The 17,240-nt window shown below is 47.5% G+C and overlaps 1 protein-coding gene across 1 annotated transcript; it reads right to left on the minus strand.

The window, feature by feature from the left end:
* Nucleotides 1-7,436: 7,436 nt before the first annotated feature.
* On the minus strand, nt 7,437-16,350 carry LOC128907703 (uncharacterized). Its single transcript, XM_054196882.1, has 8 exons — nt 16,273-16,350; nt 14,123-14,234; nt 13,343-13,487; nt 12,124-12,237; nt 11,407-11,551; nt 9,771-9,919; nt 9,340-9,479; nt 7,437-7,975 (listed from the first exon to the last, which is right to left on the minus strand). Exons 2-8 carry the CDS (start codon nt 14,226-14,228, stop codon nt 7,854-7,856), a joined length of 921 nt encoding a protein of 306 aa, XP_054052857.1. The 5' UTR covers nt 14,229-14,234; nt 16,273-16,350; the 3' UTR covers nt 7,437-7,853.
* Nucleotides 16,351-17,240: the final 890 nt, after the last annotated feature.

Here is a 17,240-nt window from a genome sequence, read left to right on the forward strand (position 1 = left end):
CTTTCCATTTTCCCAGCCAGGCACCAACATTATTGCCATCGCCCTGTCTCCTTGTCTCTGCAGGAGTGTCCTCAAGGACTGCCTTTGCATTTGGCTGAACAAGATGTTCTCGTCTGAGGAACCACAACAGTGTTTTTCCTGGTTTTCCACCCACCCTCATAAACCACACCAGCAGATTTTCCTCCTACTATTTTGAGTAGGGTGCATTCTTCTGGTTAGTGTTATATATGGGGACAATATGCCTGACACTTCCCATCAGCTTTTGGTTAGGTGAGCCCAGTGCTCCAGGTGAGAGAGCTGGTGTACCTGACGGAGTGATAGCACGAGGAGATACATAAATACAGTATCCCAAAGCAGACTGGGTGGTGTCCTCCCTAGGAGACATCAGAAGCATCCAAACAGTGGCTTCTTGTGTAGGGGTAGAAATGTCCACAGCATCACCAGTGTGTAGGGCCTGTCCTGAGTATCAAGGAGCGATCAGACAATAACGCCCCATGCAAGACTTCTACCTGCTCAGTGGGTGATGGAGGACATGTGTAGCCCTAAGCCAGTCTGGCCATTGCAGGTCAGTGGCATATCAGGCGTGACCTGTGGGGTTTGCTGCGCTCACCTGTAAGCTGACAATTAGTCCTTGCAGGAATGCTCAATTAATTTATGCATGGGTGTTCAAGTAGTTCATGCATGAGCACCTGTTTAATCTGTGCATGAGTGCCCAATTAATTTATGCACAAGAGCCCAAACAGTTAATGCATAAGCACACAATTAATTCATGCATGAGCACCTAATTAATTTATGCATGAGAACCCAATTAGTTGACGCATGAGCACCCAACTAATTTATGCATGAGTGCCCAAACAACTCAAGCATGGGCGAGCCATTAATTCCCACGTGGGGGCTTGAGGAGTTCATGCGTTAGTCCCCAGCCCACGCACACCTGAGCACCCTCTTTGCCCCTGTGTGAGCACCCACTTGAGTCTTGCATGGCTTAGTCCACGCATGGGTGTCTGATCAGCTCGTGTGTACCTGAGTACATAATTATAGAATCATAGAATCACAGAATGGTTTGGGTTGGAAGGGACCTTGAAGATCATCTAGTTCCAACCCCCCTGCCCTGGGCAGGGACACCTCCCACCAGACCAGGTTGCTCAAAGCCCCATCCAGCCTGGCCTTGAACACCTCCAGGGATGGGGCAGCCACAACCTCCCTGGGCAATCTGTTCCACTGCATAAGTTTTCCTTTTCTCATTACCAAACCAATGATTAGAATTTTGTGTGTTAGTCGTGGTGTGGGAAGGGGCTGCCCTGGGGATGGGGACGGTGTGGCTGGGGAAGAGGGCGCAGCCGGTGCCGTGGTCGATGCCCCTGACAGCAGCAGCTGCTGTGCTTCGACAGCCATCTCCCCTCCCCTGCTCTTTGCCTGGCGTGTGCTCTCTGCGCGTTTTCCTGCTCCTCTTGTTCTGCCATTTAAATGCAGGTGACGTGGTGCTCGCACCCAAGGTGTGCTCACATCTCATGCAAAAGCAGGGACCAACCCTCTAGCACTCATCACACCTTTAAGACTGCACAGCTACGTCTGCACTATTCCTGAGCTCCCAGTGCGAAGCCACACACCGCACCTGCAAATGGGGACAATCCTGCTTTTCTGCTCTAGAGACCTTGCAGAGCACCAGGAGCCCCCAAGCCCATTGCTCTGACTCCTGTAGACCCAGCTGATGGCTATGTGGGGACCACAGTGGCGACCATCTCCTGACCCTGTGAAGAGATACCTGCAAAACACAGCTCTCTTCCAGCACTCCCAGTTCACAAGGATAATTGGGAGGGACTCTTTACCAGAGAGTGGAGTGATAGGCCAAGGGGTAATGTTTTTTAACTGGAAGAGGGGAGATTTAGATTAGATATTAGGAATAGATTCTTGACTGTGAGGGTGGTGAGGCACTGGCCCAGGTTGCCCAGAGCAGCTGTGGCTGCCCCATCCCTGGAGGCGTTCAAGGCCAGGCTGGATGGGGCTTTGAGCAACCTGGTCTGGTGGGAGGTGTCCCTGCCCATGGCAGGGGGGTGGAACTACATGATATTTAAGATCCCTTCCAACTGTAAGCATTCTATGATTCTATGACTCTATGATAAAAAACATAAGAGCATGCTGGAAATGGACCACAACTTTGCCCCCGCTGTTGTTATCAGGCATGCAGCGGGTGTCTCCTTATGATTTCTGGTCTTCATTAGAGGCATCCAGGATGAACTTTTGTCCAATGGGACTTTTCATATCGAATCCACTGCTGTGCCTGGTGGGAACTTTCACATGCCAAGAGTAGTAGGATGGGGCAGAAACACATTTGTAAGGGCCAAAGTGTCCCCTGAACGAGGGTACGCGCAGTGGGTCTCCCAGGAGGCTGCACTTTCGGCAGAGACCACATCCCAAAGCAATGACAGGGCACAGACGTTTTCTCCCTGGTATTTCTAATGGGATTAAGGTAAAGCATAGGGGTGAGGAAGCCCAGGCTCTGGCTGCCGTGCCGATCTGGCACAGCTCTTGGACATCTTAGCTCGATTCCTCTGCTCCTCTTTCAGCCCTAGGGCCCTGTCATAGCAAATTATTCCTTTATTCTTCTGTTCCTGCAAACTACGTGGCAAAACACGCGTTGCAGGGAAAGTGATAGCAATCATGGGCACAAACACGCATACTTTTTTTTCCTCTCTTGGATGAAAATAATTCATGTCATGGGTCACTTCAGCTAAATATTTTCCAGTAGTGCCCTTTTTTTTTAAGGTCAAGTTTTTATTAGAAAAACATCAAGACAAACCAAGTTACCAGCTAATGTCACTGTCACTTCCCAGCGCTCCCTAACCCCAAACAGTCCCATCCTGAGTGGGCAACATCCCTTCTCGGCTGGTTAAACATCCCATTTCACCAGCTGCAAAGGTCCTCAAGACCCTTTCTTCCCAAAGAGGAGAGACAAAACACACCATCCTTGTGCAGCTATTCAAGAGGTTTGAGTCAAAGTTTCCGGCAGGGAATGCCCATTGCCCTGTCGCCCGGCTGGTGTGTGCTCCAGCTGGTGCCCTGGCTCTGCCGGGAGCAGGGTCAGCCTCTTGGGCTGCTCCAGCGTTTTTTCCCACATCTTCAGCCCATGCATGAGTCCCGCCCGAGCCCGTAACTCTTTGCTGAGATGCCTTTGACAGAGGGAGCAGAGCTAATCTCCCGACACGGGGCTCTCCCGGCTCTGCACAGATAAAATAAATATTTAGCTTGAAAACATCTAACAGTTTTCAAAGAGCCTGGGATGGCCCAAGCGTGTTTAGACTGTGTGCATAGCAAAGGGCGCCAATGCCTTTAATCATCGTCATATGTATTCGGCGCTTTTATCTGGAGATCTTCACAGTCCTCCACGGAGAGGCTTGTCCTGTTCATCTCTGCTTTGCAGATAAGGAAACGGAGGTGCCGCCAGCAAGGGCTGGATTTGCTCCAGCTCCAGAGGATGAGTATTTGGGGCGCTGAGTTTCGAGCCAGCCTACTTTGTGTTTCCTCTCCAAGGCCAACGCTCCTCCAAGCGAGATGCCTTGAGAAGTGACAAGGCACCAGCAAGAGCCTCATCCATGTTTTCCTGGTGGTGCCCAGCCTGGCCAGTACCACTTGACACCTGTATCTCAGCATTGCTACCCATATCTCAGCATCGGTGCCCATATCTCACTACGCCCATCACTCCTGGCTGCAGCCAGGCAATAGGTTTGCAAAATTGCTCCCAATTGCACATGAAAGGCAATCCTGCTTTTGTGCTTTGCATCACGGTGTAACATTCCTCCTCTCCATCAGGCTCAATTTTATTTATTTATTATTCCTTTTCACAGATGCTTTAATATAAAGTAATTAGTACCGAGGGAAGCGTCAAGCCAAGAAGAAATTAGCTTGTAACACAGTGTCTCCTCTGCCTGGGTGCTTTGCTTTTTGGGAGCCCATCAGGAGAGCCTGCCTGAGTTCCGTAGCCAAGAGCATTGTGAGAAGACAGTGGTGGCCTGGGGCTGCAGGCAGGACGGGCTCCAGGACACAGTGCCTGGAGCATGTTGCTGCTGGTGGAAGGTGTCAGAGGGGAGCCTGCCCCGATCCCAACATCTCCTCTGCTCTCACAGTGGCTGAGGAGGAGCCAGCTGAGCCCTAATCCAAGAAACGAGGCACAGTTTTCTCTGGAAGCTGCGTGGGCTTTATTGACAGCCTGATCCAGGGTCTTATAACCCCATTTTAAAAAAAATTCCTTTTGAATTAGCACATTTGCTCTCTGGTTCAAACGCATATTTCCCCCAAGCCACAACTTCTTCCATGCAACATTCTTCCAAACCAGATTTTCCCAGGAACTTTTACTGAAAAAAAACCTGTCTTGCAGCTTCAGCAATGTCCAGCCCAGCTGATACAGTCCTCTGGAGGAGATATTGCTAAAGTGATGGGTCATCCTTGGATGGAGGCTGCCAGGCACAGAGCGGGAGGGAGCCTGGGCAGGAGTTGGCCCCAGCCAGGAGAAGGAGATCCCTGGGGTAAGCTCTGGGGTTGTCCACCCAGTGGTGGTTTACAGACCACTCTGCTTTTCCCTATTTTCTCTGGGGAATAAATTCCCCATTTAGGCACAGAGCAAATCCCTTCGGAGGATGACAAGTGTAAACCCAGCTTTTGGTATCAGAAAGCAAGGTACGCCTTCACATCCCAGGAACAACACCATGCCTGGCTTTGCCAGCCCCATCCGTCTTCCAGCCCCATGGGGAAGCGAGGTGGCCCAGGGGACTCAGGTCACATCCCAGGCTGGGCTAAGAGACAACATGGACGTTTGCCAGGGCCCTGAATTGCCTTTTCAGAAACAAAACTAATTTTTCAGGCTTTGGGTTCTTAAGGCCGCCCGCTTTCCAAGAAATTTTAAATCCAGTAAAACACACCCAAATCCCATAATCTCTCATGGAAACAAAAGCCGGACCAATTATTTTTGCTGAAGAGTGGGCCGGTTTCCAGGTTCATGAAATGCAGCTTTGCTAAAAGAAAATCTCTTGTGGGCAAAACCATGTATCAGTGGTTTTTGAAAACAAATGAAAATAAGGCATTACAGGGAAAAAAAAAAAAAAAAAAAAGAGGCCTTTAAAAATAGCCTTGGGGCTATCTTTAGCCCCAAGGTTGGAAGGGGAAGGTTCACACTTATTTTTCATCCCTCTTTCCCCTCCTCCAGCTAAAAGAAAAAGGGACAGATAGGGTATTTTTAGACCCCTGTTCCTGTGCAGTTGCAAGGAAAGCCATTTTTCCCAAAGCCGGCTGGAGCTCTGCTTGCCCCAGCTCCTGGGAAATAGTGCTTGGAGAAGATTTTGGGGACCAGGAGCTTATTTGTGGGTGGCCAAAGGGGGGTTGGGTCTAGCTCAACCTAATCATTTTGGGGTGGTTGCCAAGGGCTTTCTCGCAGGGAGGTCTGCAAAAGATTAACTGGGTGCTGCTGTAGCACCTCATCACCACTCAGAAAAAGACCTCTGAGGCTCTTCCCGCAGCTCATTTTGGAGTGGCAAGAGTCGGGTGAAGAGCAGCACCCGGCCTGGTCCCTCACGCAGCGAGGTGGCCATGGGGCAGGGGCTCACACTCCTCCTCAGCCGAGCTGCTCTTCAGCTCTGGGGTGCAGGGATGGGCAGGGAGACAGCTTGGTCCCCAGTGCCCTTGCTCTTCTCCATACCTTTAACAATCTCCGGGAAGTGCAAGGACCCAAACTGCACAAAACCCTCAAGATGTGGGTGCACGGTGGCTTTAGAGAGGCACAAAGGTGTTCTCAATTTTACTCCTTTACTAACCATCCCTGATATATGGTTTGCTGACAGATGCGGAAATATTTGGGTGAGAATGGCTACCATAGCTCCAAGCTATTGCACCTGAATGACAGGGGCCAGTTCAGAGCATGCTGAGCACTTGAAAGGTGAAACACAGCCTGGTATGACTTGGTATGACTTCCATCCATCATTTCTGCTGTCCACAGTTGGTTTCATAAGAGCTTTTCGCAATTCTCCAGTCAACCTTTTCCTTTAGTGTCCTAAATAATTGTCCATCATCAAACCAAACCAGCCCTTGATTTTTAATGACTATGTTATCTAGCCCAGGTCTACCATGGCCACCAGCGACCTCCCTTCCTGGAGAGAAACACCCCCTCTATTTCCCAGCTTTGATGACTTAAGGGAGGACACTGCCTTTTATGCCATAGCTCTTGAACTTCTTTAGAAGCCAGTGGCAATATAAACCATTCACCCTTACCTACATGCTTTTTGAGTCCTTCAGAAAACTCCAGGAGGTATGAGACATGACTTCCCTCTACAGAAGACCTGTTGACTCTCCCCAGCTAACTAATATAAAAATTGTAGCCTGTGGTATAGTTTCTAGTCATTTGGCCAGTACAGAGACCAGGTAGAGACACCGAGAAAGCCCCTGAAGGCTTTGTTTAGTGTGCTGTGGGGAGGCAGTGTAGCTGCCCTGGTCCAGGAGCCATTTGTGGAGCTCTTACTCAGGAGGATGCAAAACCTTCCAGGGCTCCCTGCACATTTGCTGCTGCTCAGCCTCACACCAACCACTCACCTTGCCCAGACCCCTTAATCTACAAGCCGGTAGATTTAATATCAGTGTATTAAAGAAGGCATCTTACAGAGTCACCACTGGGAATTTACTAGCCGGGCTCCTGGGAGGCAGAGCTTATAAAATAGAAGTTTAATGAACAGGGTGCTGGGAAGAGCAGTTTAAGTCATACATAGGAATCTGCATCGCCCAAGTCTCTGCCTCTAAGGTTGAGGAAGGCACCATCAGTGGAATCATCCCAGGAGCACCCCAGCAAGGGAGGGGCAGATGGCTCCAGCAAGGGACCAGGACCCAAGTGATGCAGGAGCTAGGACAGGTGCTTTAGGCAATTTACAGAGTTAGAAGAGTGGTGGAATTAGCCAATTAATTTGAAAATAAAACAGTGTGATGGAATGACAAGAGGAACCGCATTACACTGATTTTGTTCCTCAAGTGTAAGCAATAGCACGCTTTATTTTAGAATAATTCACCTTTGTAATAATATCGCAAGATATTCAGCATTTGAAAGCACCTGCCGTGTAGGAACACTTCCCAGACACCAGTGAGGCACCATCAGCCCTTGAGCAGGCACAGAAAGTAGAGGCAGTGGTCTGACGGTTCAGTCAATCCACTTTTAGGCTTCCTCATAGTAATAGTGAAGCCGCATGAGAAAGCACTGATCCAGGATGAACTCACTCTACCAGTTCAAATAATTTTTTTTTTTTTTTTTTGGTCTTCCTTAAGCAGGCACCCTTTGAAGCAGCAAGCTTTACCCCAGATCAGGTATCATCTCATCTGTACATCCAACCTCCTGCCAGGTTGGCTCCAGCAGGAGGCATGTGGCCAGCACAAGATGTGCACAGTGACTTGACTCCCAGGGACATTTCACTTAGAGCTGCACTTTAAGAAAAAAAAAGATGAACCACCAAGGAAAGAATGTGAGCAACAGTCTGTGTAAGCCTGCCAAGTGCCTGGTGACAGCCCCTGTTGCACCAGCAGGAGCAGAGAGCCACAGCTCAGCCGTCACAAAGGTGATCACAGGGCTGTTCAGCTGAAGGACTTTTTCCTGCGCTGATCCGGAGTCAAACCAAACGCAGGAGGGTGCAGGCTCAAGGTGGGGCTGGGAGTAGCTGATCTGAGGGAATGTGGGAGCAGGACAGGTTTGCAGGCACAAGCCACCCACCTTTGGAATTGAAAGGGTTAGAGAAAAGCACAAGGCAATTGAGAATGGAAGGAAAGACCAGCAGATGCCCAATTCTTTTTTCTCCCTTTAAAGTATCTGCCACAACATACCAGAGGTCTCAGGCCACGGCGCCTGATGAGTCTGGGGTTTCTGATGCTTCCAGTGGTCTCTTACAGTGTCTCCGTATGACTAGTCCGAGCCGCACAGCAAAGATCAAGCAAGTTATTGCCAGCAGAAAAACTAGAGAAGAAACACAGAAGCACATTAGGGCATGAGAGAAGGTCAGTGCCTCTTGTCATACCCCACCTCCCAGTACAGGGGAAAGGGAGGGGAGGGAAGGAGAACCCCCCTGTATAGAAGCCATTACACCCCCATCAGAGTTGTGTTTCACAGAGTTTCACTGCTACCCAGTCAAACTCGCCCAATGCTTCCAGGTCAAGCCATGTCTAAAAGGGGGAGGCTTTATGGACACAGGAATAAAAACGCATTAACAAAACACCCCAAGAATAGTTGAACTATATAGAGAAACACGCACCGGTTTGGGAAAAGCATTCTTGCCCTACCAGCCGAACAAGCTGAACCACAAAGAATGACGTTTTGCTGGTAGAAGTGCACCTACGGCAGGAACACAGCTGTCTGCCAGAGATCACCCATACCGTCACGTTCCTGGTGACCACAACCATCAGGAGATGGATCTCCAGTGCCCTTCTGCCTTTGGCAGACAAGCTCTGCTAAATCCTGCTGGGTGCTTTTAAGCATTATCAGGCTCCAGCTGCCCTTACAGCAAAAGGGAACATGTACTGGAGTGCCTGCGGTGGTGGTGCCAGTCCAGAAATTAGCTTTTGCCACTGGTATGTAGCAGTGGGAAGGCTGAAGGGTGGGAACATGCTCCCTTCTGCTGACCCTACAGGGGAAATAGGCATCTCAAACTGCTACAGCAGGATTCAGAGTTCAGGCAGCTCACTCTGTTTCATACCAGTATAAACCCACTCATAATGGCGTGGCTTTTGCCAGGCTGTGATTGTATATTTGGACAGCTTAAGCCCTTTTACAATGGATGACTACACTCAGCTACAGTGGCCTGCAGCAACTAAATAATCCCGGGAAAACTTGTTAAGGCTGGCTGGAGCTCTGCGTAGGAGGGGAGCAAGTGCAGGGTTTTGCATTGTGAAATTTAAGCACAACCCCTCCTTGGGTCAGAGACTTACGCGCTGCTCCTACACCCCAAATGATATAGGGCAAACGGAAGTCCACAGTCTTCATCTCAGCCCTCCTCTTCCTTTGGCCTGCTCTGTGTCAGATGGACCCACCAGCAGAGGACCCAAGGGGATGATGAAGAATTGTAGAGGCAAACATATTGCACCGGGAAGCGAACTTGAGGCAACACAAGGTTTTAATCCAGCCCCAAGGCTCAGGGGCAATGATCTCTGCTCTACTCTTTACTTTGCAAAATTAATACCTTCTAATAAATCCCTAGTTCTGCTTTTAATAAATAACACTTTTCAAAGGGCAAGTCTGTCTTTCTGCCCCTAATACACAGGAAAGATGTGGAAGTGTTTACCGGCCTTCTTTTAAAAGAGTTGGAAACAGTCCAAAAGATTCACCTATAAAAATGCCATTCGTCGTTGGGGATGAAAACGAGAAGTTCTTGCACGCGCTGCCAGTCAGAGCTATTATGACCACTGGGTAGATTGTAAGGTTATAGCGGACATACTTGTCAAGAAAGAAGTTTTCTAGATAAAACCTGTGAAGAAAAAGAGTGAGCAAAGTAAGCATTTTCTCTGTACATTTTTTTTTCACAGAAAGTTTAAGAAAGGAATTGGACAACTAATGGGTTTTTTTTTGCAGGCCAGCGTGGACTAGAGTCCAAAGTTGTTCATTTACTAAAATTCAGAAGATTAATAAAAAGTTATGTAAGGTAAGTTTAGGGAAAAAAAAATAAAGCCATGTTTCATATGTTTTCCATGTCAAGCCCTCATTTGTGAGGGATTGAGGCGTCTTCCAAGCTTGGTGGGAACCCCATGAGGTTGCTTACCATATTACTAGGGCAAGAGCAAGGATGCTTAGAGAAGCAGTCGTCGCTGTCTCGTTGGACACATTCCACTTGTAGATCAAAACAACGGCAAAGTTCAGCAGAGTGGCGATGGTGGTCCATGTTGCATACAGCGCCAGCCCATTCTGGACCTGCCGTGTAGCACAGCAAGGTGACAAACAGTCATTAAAAAAAAAAGGTAGTTCCTGTTTGTCTTTTGTGACCCATAGGTCCTGGGGCAGTTAAGCCAGCCTTCTGGACCTAGCTGCAGGGAAAGTCCCTCAACGTGGGGGAAAGCTGAAGCCTTGAAGCCCCCAAAGTACCCCAGAGATCCATCCCAGTGGCAGCTGCATAATTCCCTGTACAAAGCCCTGGAACCCCAGCAGGGGCTTCCCATTCCCACTCCAAAGGACAGAGCTCTGGCCACCCAGCCCAGTTGTTGCAGGCTGCTGTAACTGGCAGAGAGAACAGTTTTTTTGAATCTCAACAACCTCCCAGCAAACATCTTTGCTACATGGAGCCTGCAGCAAGCAATATCAAGGGCTGAAGTCACTTCTGAGTGAGGACGGGGAACCCAGCTATTCCCATTTCTGTGTTATACTGGTGTCTCAGGGAACACAATATAAGGGTGTAAAGAACAGAGCCCGCTCCCAGTTTGTGCCAAGAGATGTAAACACATCCCTGGGGGTGTTCAAGGCCAGGCTGGATGGGGCTTTGAGCAACCTGGTGTGGTGGGAGGTGTCCCTGCCCATGGCAGGGGGGTGGAACTTGATGATCTTCAAGGTCCCTTCCAACCCAAACCATTTGGTGATTCTATGACACACTTCCAGCAGGGTTGGTAGGAACTTTGCTGTGCAGAGCCTCCCATATTTTCAAACATATTTTTCAAAAGCACTAGCATGTGCTTTTTCAGCTGACCCACTTTGCTCGGTGGGCAATGCCAACATCAAGCAAAGGAACTAAAGGTGGTTAAAGCACACACAGCAGCCGTGGGAGGAACTGCAGTGTCCTGGGTGGGGAGGAAGGGCTTGCAGGTAGCAGGTTTGAGCTCGGAGAGGCACAAGAAGTGATGGAGCATGAGTATGTTTATCTTACTTTCTCTGGGGGGTTTGGCAAACAAACAGCTACTCATCTCAGAGACAGCAGAAAAGTAATTTTCTTACAGATTTTGCTGAAGCTCAGAAAGGCAGCTGCATTTGAAGCCTTGGGCAATGTACCGTTTCCCATATAAGAAATATATAATTTTTTGTCGTTAGATACTGGGGACATCACCATCAGCTACAGCAACAGAAGCCACCCTTAGCAATGGCCTCTCCATCTATAAGAAATATTCTTCTCCCCACCCCAAACAAAAGTGCCGGCTGAAGCTTTCATACATCACTGAAAACTTCATTCTGTAGTAGCTGAAGAAGTACAAGGGGTATACCTTGCTCTGAATCATTCCTATGATGTCTGATAGGAAACTGAGGGGCAATTAAGCCTGCGTGTACCTGCAGCAGGCATGAGTTAAAGTCAGGGCAGAAATTGTCCCTTTACCTATTCTCCTGTCATTGAATCTTTCATTCTTAGTACCTTCAGCTCAGGGGTTTGTTATTTTTTTAGCTTTTACCAACAGCACATTTTCCCAAATGCCACCTACTAGGATGCGGATGAGCCAGAGGTCAGCTTTGTGACCCTTCACAAACCACGAGGAATGGATGCTCAGCGCTCGGTGTGAAATGAAGAGGGCGGCACAGGTGGTAAAAGTCAGGGCTGCCAGGAACACCAGGGCTGGAAGGAGGTATCTAGGACAAAGAATACACGCACACACGCCGCGTACAATACATTTCAGTGGTGTCACAATGCTTTAATTCATAGTGCCTGGCCTTTACTGACTTGAAGTTAATCAGCCTTTAATGAAGGTAATCACTACATGTAACCCTCGTTTTGACATACTGCTATTTTACACTCTTAATCACAAAGTTATTATTTTCCTGACTGCAACTGATTTCTTCACCTTTTGACAGAAGTGCTATTATAAGCCCTTCATGTGACCACGATTATGAAAACAGTCCCAAGCAAGGAGCTTAACTGTGTTTATGAGAGGCATGTCTCTTGTCCCACCCGGGGAGGGGGGAAACCACAGAACAACAGCACCTTTGAGGAGATCCTAGACTTCAATAACTAATCCATCTCATGGGCAAGATGAAAGCAGCATACAAAACCCCCAAACTTTTATAAAAGCTACCTTTTAACAAGGCCTGCCAGGCGGTTTCGCTTGGATTAAGCATTCACACATATGGGCGAGGGGAAAACAGAGTATTGGGGCAGTCCCAACAAGAAGGTTTGAAAACATCTGCAGCAAAAGGTGACTTACTCTCGGTCCCACAGAAACAGCCATCCAACATTGAGGCCATTATTCAGAATCCACATCATATAAAAAGGTATCGGCAGCAAGTCTGGCTTTATGTAGACACATCCAAGTTCATTCCTGCCAGGAAAAAGTGGGTATGGAGAAAGGAAAACAATGCCTGTGTTGACCAAACTTTCTTGGCTTCATTTTCCTCATACTAACAGGTACTCTATGTTGAGTTAAACATTTCAGCTTAAATCAGACTATTTCTCCTCTGCATCCTTCTCTGGCATATAACAGAGTCCCTCTGGCTTTCCCCATCAGAATGTTGTCCCATGGTACAGAACTTCTTGCTGGTCTCAGCACCATCACAGATTCAGTGGGTGCTAACGACCCACTTAGCGTCCAGCCATGCATGCTGCAGTGCCACCACAGGTGGCGGTGGCAATGGCACAGTCATGAGATTTTAGCCCAGTTCTCAGAGGAAAAAAAAGCTCCTGGGATAGTAGAGTGAGTATATAAGCGTATATATTTTTGTGTTATGTTGCACATGTGTGTATATGGACTTGATCACTCTTGTACAAACACATCTTTCTTCCCTCAGCCTTCAGCGTTGGCCAGTATCAACTGCCTGGCTTCTTACACATCATGTGAAAACAGTAGATACACAAGAGTCAAACTATGCAGTCAATGACTTGACAAGAGCGGCAATGTAAGTCTGTCCCACAGAAGACACCATGGAATATTACAGATATTGCCTAGTACTGCACGAGGCAGTTAGCGATCTCATAGCCCCAGGAAAAGCTTCAAGTCCAGTTCAATGAGCCAAGAGCCTTCCCAATGCCAATTCTCTGATCTCTAACAGCAAGTAAACTCAAAGCATTAGCTCCATAATTCATTAATTTTGCCCCTGTGGATTCTCAACATCTAGCAGTGGCCAAGTCCAGGTACTGGGTAACTCTGTCAGACAACACAAATGAGTGGAAATCAGGCCTCACAGAACAGTTTACGAGCTTTGTAGCCTGTTTACACATTAGAGCAGTTTGTATACGCTTCCAAACTGCTTCCCAGCTTTGGATGCTGAACTTAGAAGATGCTCCAGCAGCAGAGCTTCAGCACGTCAAGTCAAGAGGAATGGCAGTGGGTTTACTCTGACTAGAAATCCCAGAAAATGAGGCAAGAAGCTGAGCTGCAGAAGGGAAGAGCCACTGTCCTTCATTTATACCGTAAGCAGGGAAAATACCTTCGGCAGATCCCTGACAAGGCATAGAGAAGCCAGGCCAGCTGCCAGGCATAGATGACATTCCAGATGAGGAAAGTCCAGCCAGCTGGTGTGAAGCCAGTGTTGTACTTCGCCGAGATGTTTCCAGGGGTTGTCCTGAACAGACCTGCAGTGGTGAATGTTAGTGAATGTTATTGCAGGCAAAAGTGTTGCTACGTACTGAAGATGGGGAAAGACTGATAATTTCCTTCGCCCTGCAATCTTCCTCAAGGATTAGTCCACACCTCAGTGGATCCAAGGGAGGTGAGGGGATGCCTTTGTGAAAACAAGCCATGTGCTGCAGTTGGCTTGCCTTTAGCCACCCATTATGGGATCACTGTCCCTGTGGGGAACCCTGAGCACCTTCCCTCTTATACACAGCTGGAAAAGCCAGTTGCATGAGCTGGGTAGTGTTCAAAACAAGCACCACTGCCCTCTGTAAACCCACAGCAGCAGCCCAAACAGCTTCCACCAGCGACACAAGGACAACGTATGCAAAGACTGGCTTTCACCTGCTGCTAGATCCAAGATCACCAGGGACAAGACCATTTCCTTCGATTTCAAGGGTCTGGAGAGGGCTCAGGCACCTGGGTGTAACACCTGCAGGATGCACCAGCTACCTCCATCTTTCACAGTTCAAGGTGTATTTGGAGAAGCAATGAGGTGACAAACAGAACTCTCTCATCCAAAGCACCTTCTATCATTTAATGGTATAATGCATGACGCCCACCGCTCTGAACAAAGACAGTTTGCTTGCGTTACCTTTGAATATCCCAGTGGCATTTCCAGCATTCAGTATGACCATGACTGTGAAAGCAGCCAGAGCTAGAAACACCACAAAAATCTTCAGCTTGTGTATAGCATCCATTTTACCCTGCAAAAAATTAGAAATATTGTTTTGCCACCCTAATGCATGCCTGGGTTTGCTCCATGTCCCAGAGCCTGTTTTGGAAGTAACATAGTAAATTCCCCAGTTTCAACTGCTAACTTTTATTTGTTGGGGGTTTTTTCCATAATAACTAAAGGAGGCCTTACACAGGCCAGGAGCTTCTTTCTTTGAACCAGCACCCTTTTGACAGCAGTCAATGTCAGCAACCCAGAGAATAGCCCACAAACAGGGCAAGCAACAGATAGTTCCCCAGAATACTCTTCCAACAGCTCCAAAAGTTATAGTAGCATCATCTTCAATAGTCTCTTATGGGTTTTTAAGACTAAACTCTCCAGATCCATGAAGTGACCTGACGATCTGTGGAAAAAACCTGTCAAGATTGACTGATACCTCCTGCTGCCAGCCCCCAGCACTGTAATGGCTGAAGACCCCCATACACATTTCAGATGGAGAGCGAACACTGCAAACACCTGGGAAAGCTGCCTGCTTTCTGGACAACCCTGAAGCACAGAAGCAAAGAGACCTTGTTACGGTTGCAGGATCGAAATGGGAAGCCCCAGAGTGGCCAGCGAGCAGCCACCACAAGTCCCTTACTGGCCTAGCACAAGGGACATAGCTCAGGTTTGCCTATGGATGTATTCCAAAGGTTTTTAAGGCCTAAATAATTAGCAAGCAAGCGTAAAAGAGGGATTCCAGCTTGTCCTACATCACTATTGCAGTTTTACTGAAGCAAGCAGGCCTATCATTTTTCCCTTCTTTAAGAAGGTAATACAAAAACATTGACATCTGGCTTTGCAGCCAAGCGCCCTTTAGTTCAGTATAGCTTTTCACACATACCTCTAATCCTTTAACTTCTACAAAACAATCACTTCTTTTCTTGATAGTATTACCTCCTCATCTACTGGCTGCACAAAAGATATAAATTATCTTGCAGGTCTCAAGAACCTTATAGATTGTAAAAATCTACAAGCCTTAAAAAAAAAAAAGTAGTATGTAAGCAGTGACTTGAGCTCTCCTAAGCCATCTCCATTAGTTCAACATTTTTCTATCAAGGGAAATTTTTGTGCCACCTGTTAGATTAAGCATACATGTGTCTACGCTATCAGCGACAGCTTTATTTTCCCATCACAGCTCAGCGATTGAGCTGCCTTTCTCTATACAATGGCATTTCGATGCCTTCCAGGGTTGGCAGGAATAATAACTGGGTTGTTCCAAGCTGCTCAGCGTCGAACTAATAAATTCCAGTCCTCACTTCAGTGGATGCTTTTATAGTTCCGGGCTTTGTTCCTGGACTGAGCTGCATCCAGATATACCACAAGGAAGTGGGAGGGGAAATTATGTTCCCTGTAAATCCATGCAAGCTTTTCCCTTTTCAGTTTAATCTAAATAGAAAACCACTTTTTTTTTTTAAATGAAAGTCCTATGTGGAAGAGCTCATTTAACTCAAGGTATGAAATCCCAATAAGATTTGTCAGTCAAACCCCAAAATAACGTATTGTCTTCAACAGATATGCTGAATTAGTAAATTCTCAGAAGAAAAATCTACTTGTCTTAAAGATATAATTTCTGACTCATGAAATAACTGACCTGCATATTTCTGAAAGCCAGGAAAAACGTAGGAGAGGAAATATCACTGTACACTTGTCCTACTCTTATATTCTTCCCTTGAACACTGACTTTTGGCCACTCTGAACCAGTCCAGGGGACTAGGTAGTCCTTTGATCTCACTGTCAGGCCAAATCTATGTTCTCCTGATGGTCCTGTAATTGACTTCAGCACCACGCTTCTTTTTTGTCAGCATATTTGGAAGAGACGTGATTACGCAGCTTCAGAGAAACCCATACTGGCTTACAGAAGCCTAGGAGGAAAGCCTTGTTTTTAAAAGCCAATCAATAGTTTCACTACCGTCTCTCACCCTCCTGTCTCCCTCTAATTTATTGCTGGCAATACACATCTGCAATATTTCCCTGCCTGCAGTTATCAGCCACAAACACCCTCGAGAAGAATCAGAAATATTACTCACAAGGATCCACGCAGGAGTTCTGGCAGCGCTTTTACAGCTGTAGCTCGGCTCCCACCAGCGCTGGGGAGTCTCCGCCGCTCACCCTTATCGCAAGAGACAATTTTACACAACTTTCAGCAGATTAATAAACAGGCATTATTTAAAAAAAAAAAAATCCACAGTAGTTAGACATGCTTTCTGCCAGCGAGCTGCAGCCTCTGATTGGCTAACGCCTCCCAAAAACAAGCACTTATGCAAGAGAAATGCGATTACTTAACGAGGGCCTTTTATAACAGCCAGAGCAAGGCAGTCGCCCAGCTTTTTGGCAGACAAAAGCCACGGAGCTCCCGCCTGCTTCATCCTTCCCCGTCTCTGCCACAAGGAGGGAAACACAGCACTTTGCTCCAAAATTATTGCATCTTAAAAAAAAAATCATAGCCAAGGCAGCGTTCCTGTGTGGGAGAGGGGATGCTGGCAGGGGCAGCCGCAGAGACAGCCTGGATTTGGGGTTTAGGGAAGCTGGAGATGGGACACGCTGCAAGGTCTGGGTCCCCTGAGCAGCTACGGAGCTTCCTATGGCCTGAGCTCCGTTCAGGACTTGGCACGCAGGGGGCATTTTATAGTGTTAAATGTTGTATAGGTATGAGTAACTCCTCATGCACAGCAAGCACTTGGATAGTGGTCCTGTGTTTTTATACTTCACATCTATTCCTTGCAGTGCCACGCATACTCCATTGAAAAATCCACAAAGCTGGGCTTTTTAAAGTAATTCCTAGATCTGAAGGACTCCGGATACCTCAGGGAGAGCCTTCCTGCTGTCAGAACCAGAAAAGAAGGAAAAGCGAGAAGACAACCCCAAACCTGAAGTGCTAAATGGACTTTTCCAAGATTATTATTTTTTTTTTTGTTAGAGATTGGTTTCAAGCGTATTCCACGGGTAAGGTTTTGTTTGGAAACAGAGAAGGCTCCTGCTCCCACTGGAAGGCAGT

Source organism: Rissa tridactyla, chromosome 3 (assembly GCF_028500815.1).
Source record: "Rissa tridactyla isolate bRisTri1 chromosome 3, bRisTri1.patW.cur.20221130, whole genome shotgun sequence".
NCBI lineage: Eukaryota > Metazoa > Chordata > Aves > Charadriiformes > Laridae > Rissa > Rissa tridactyla.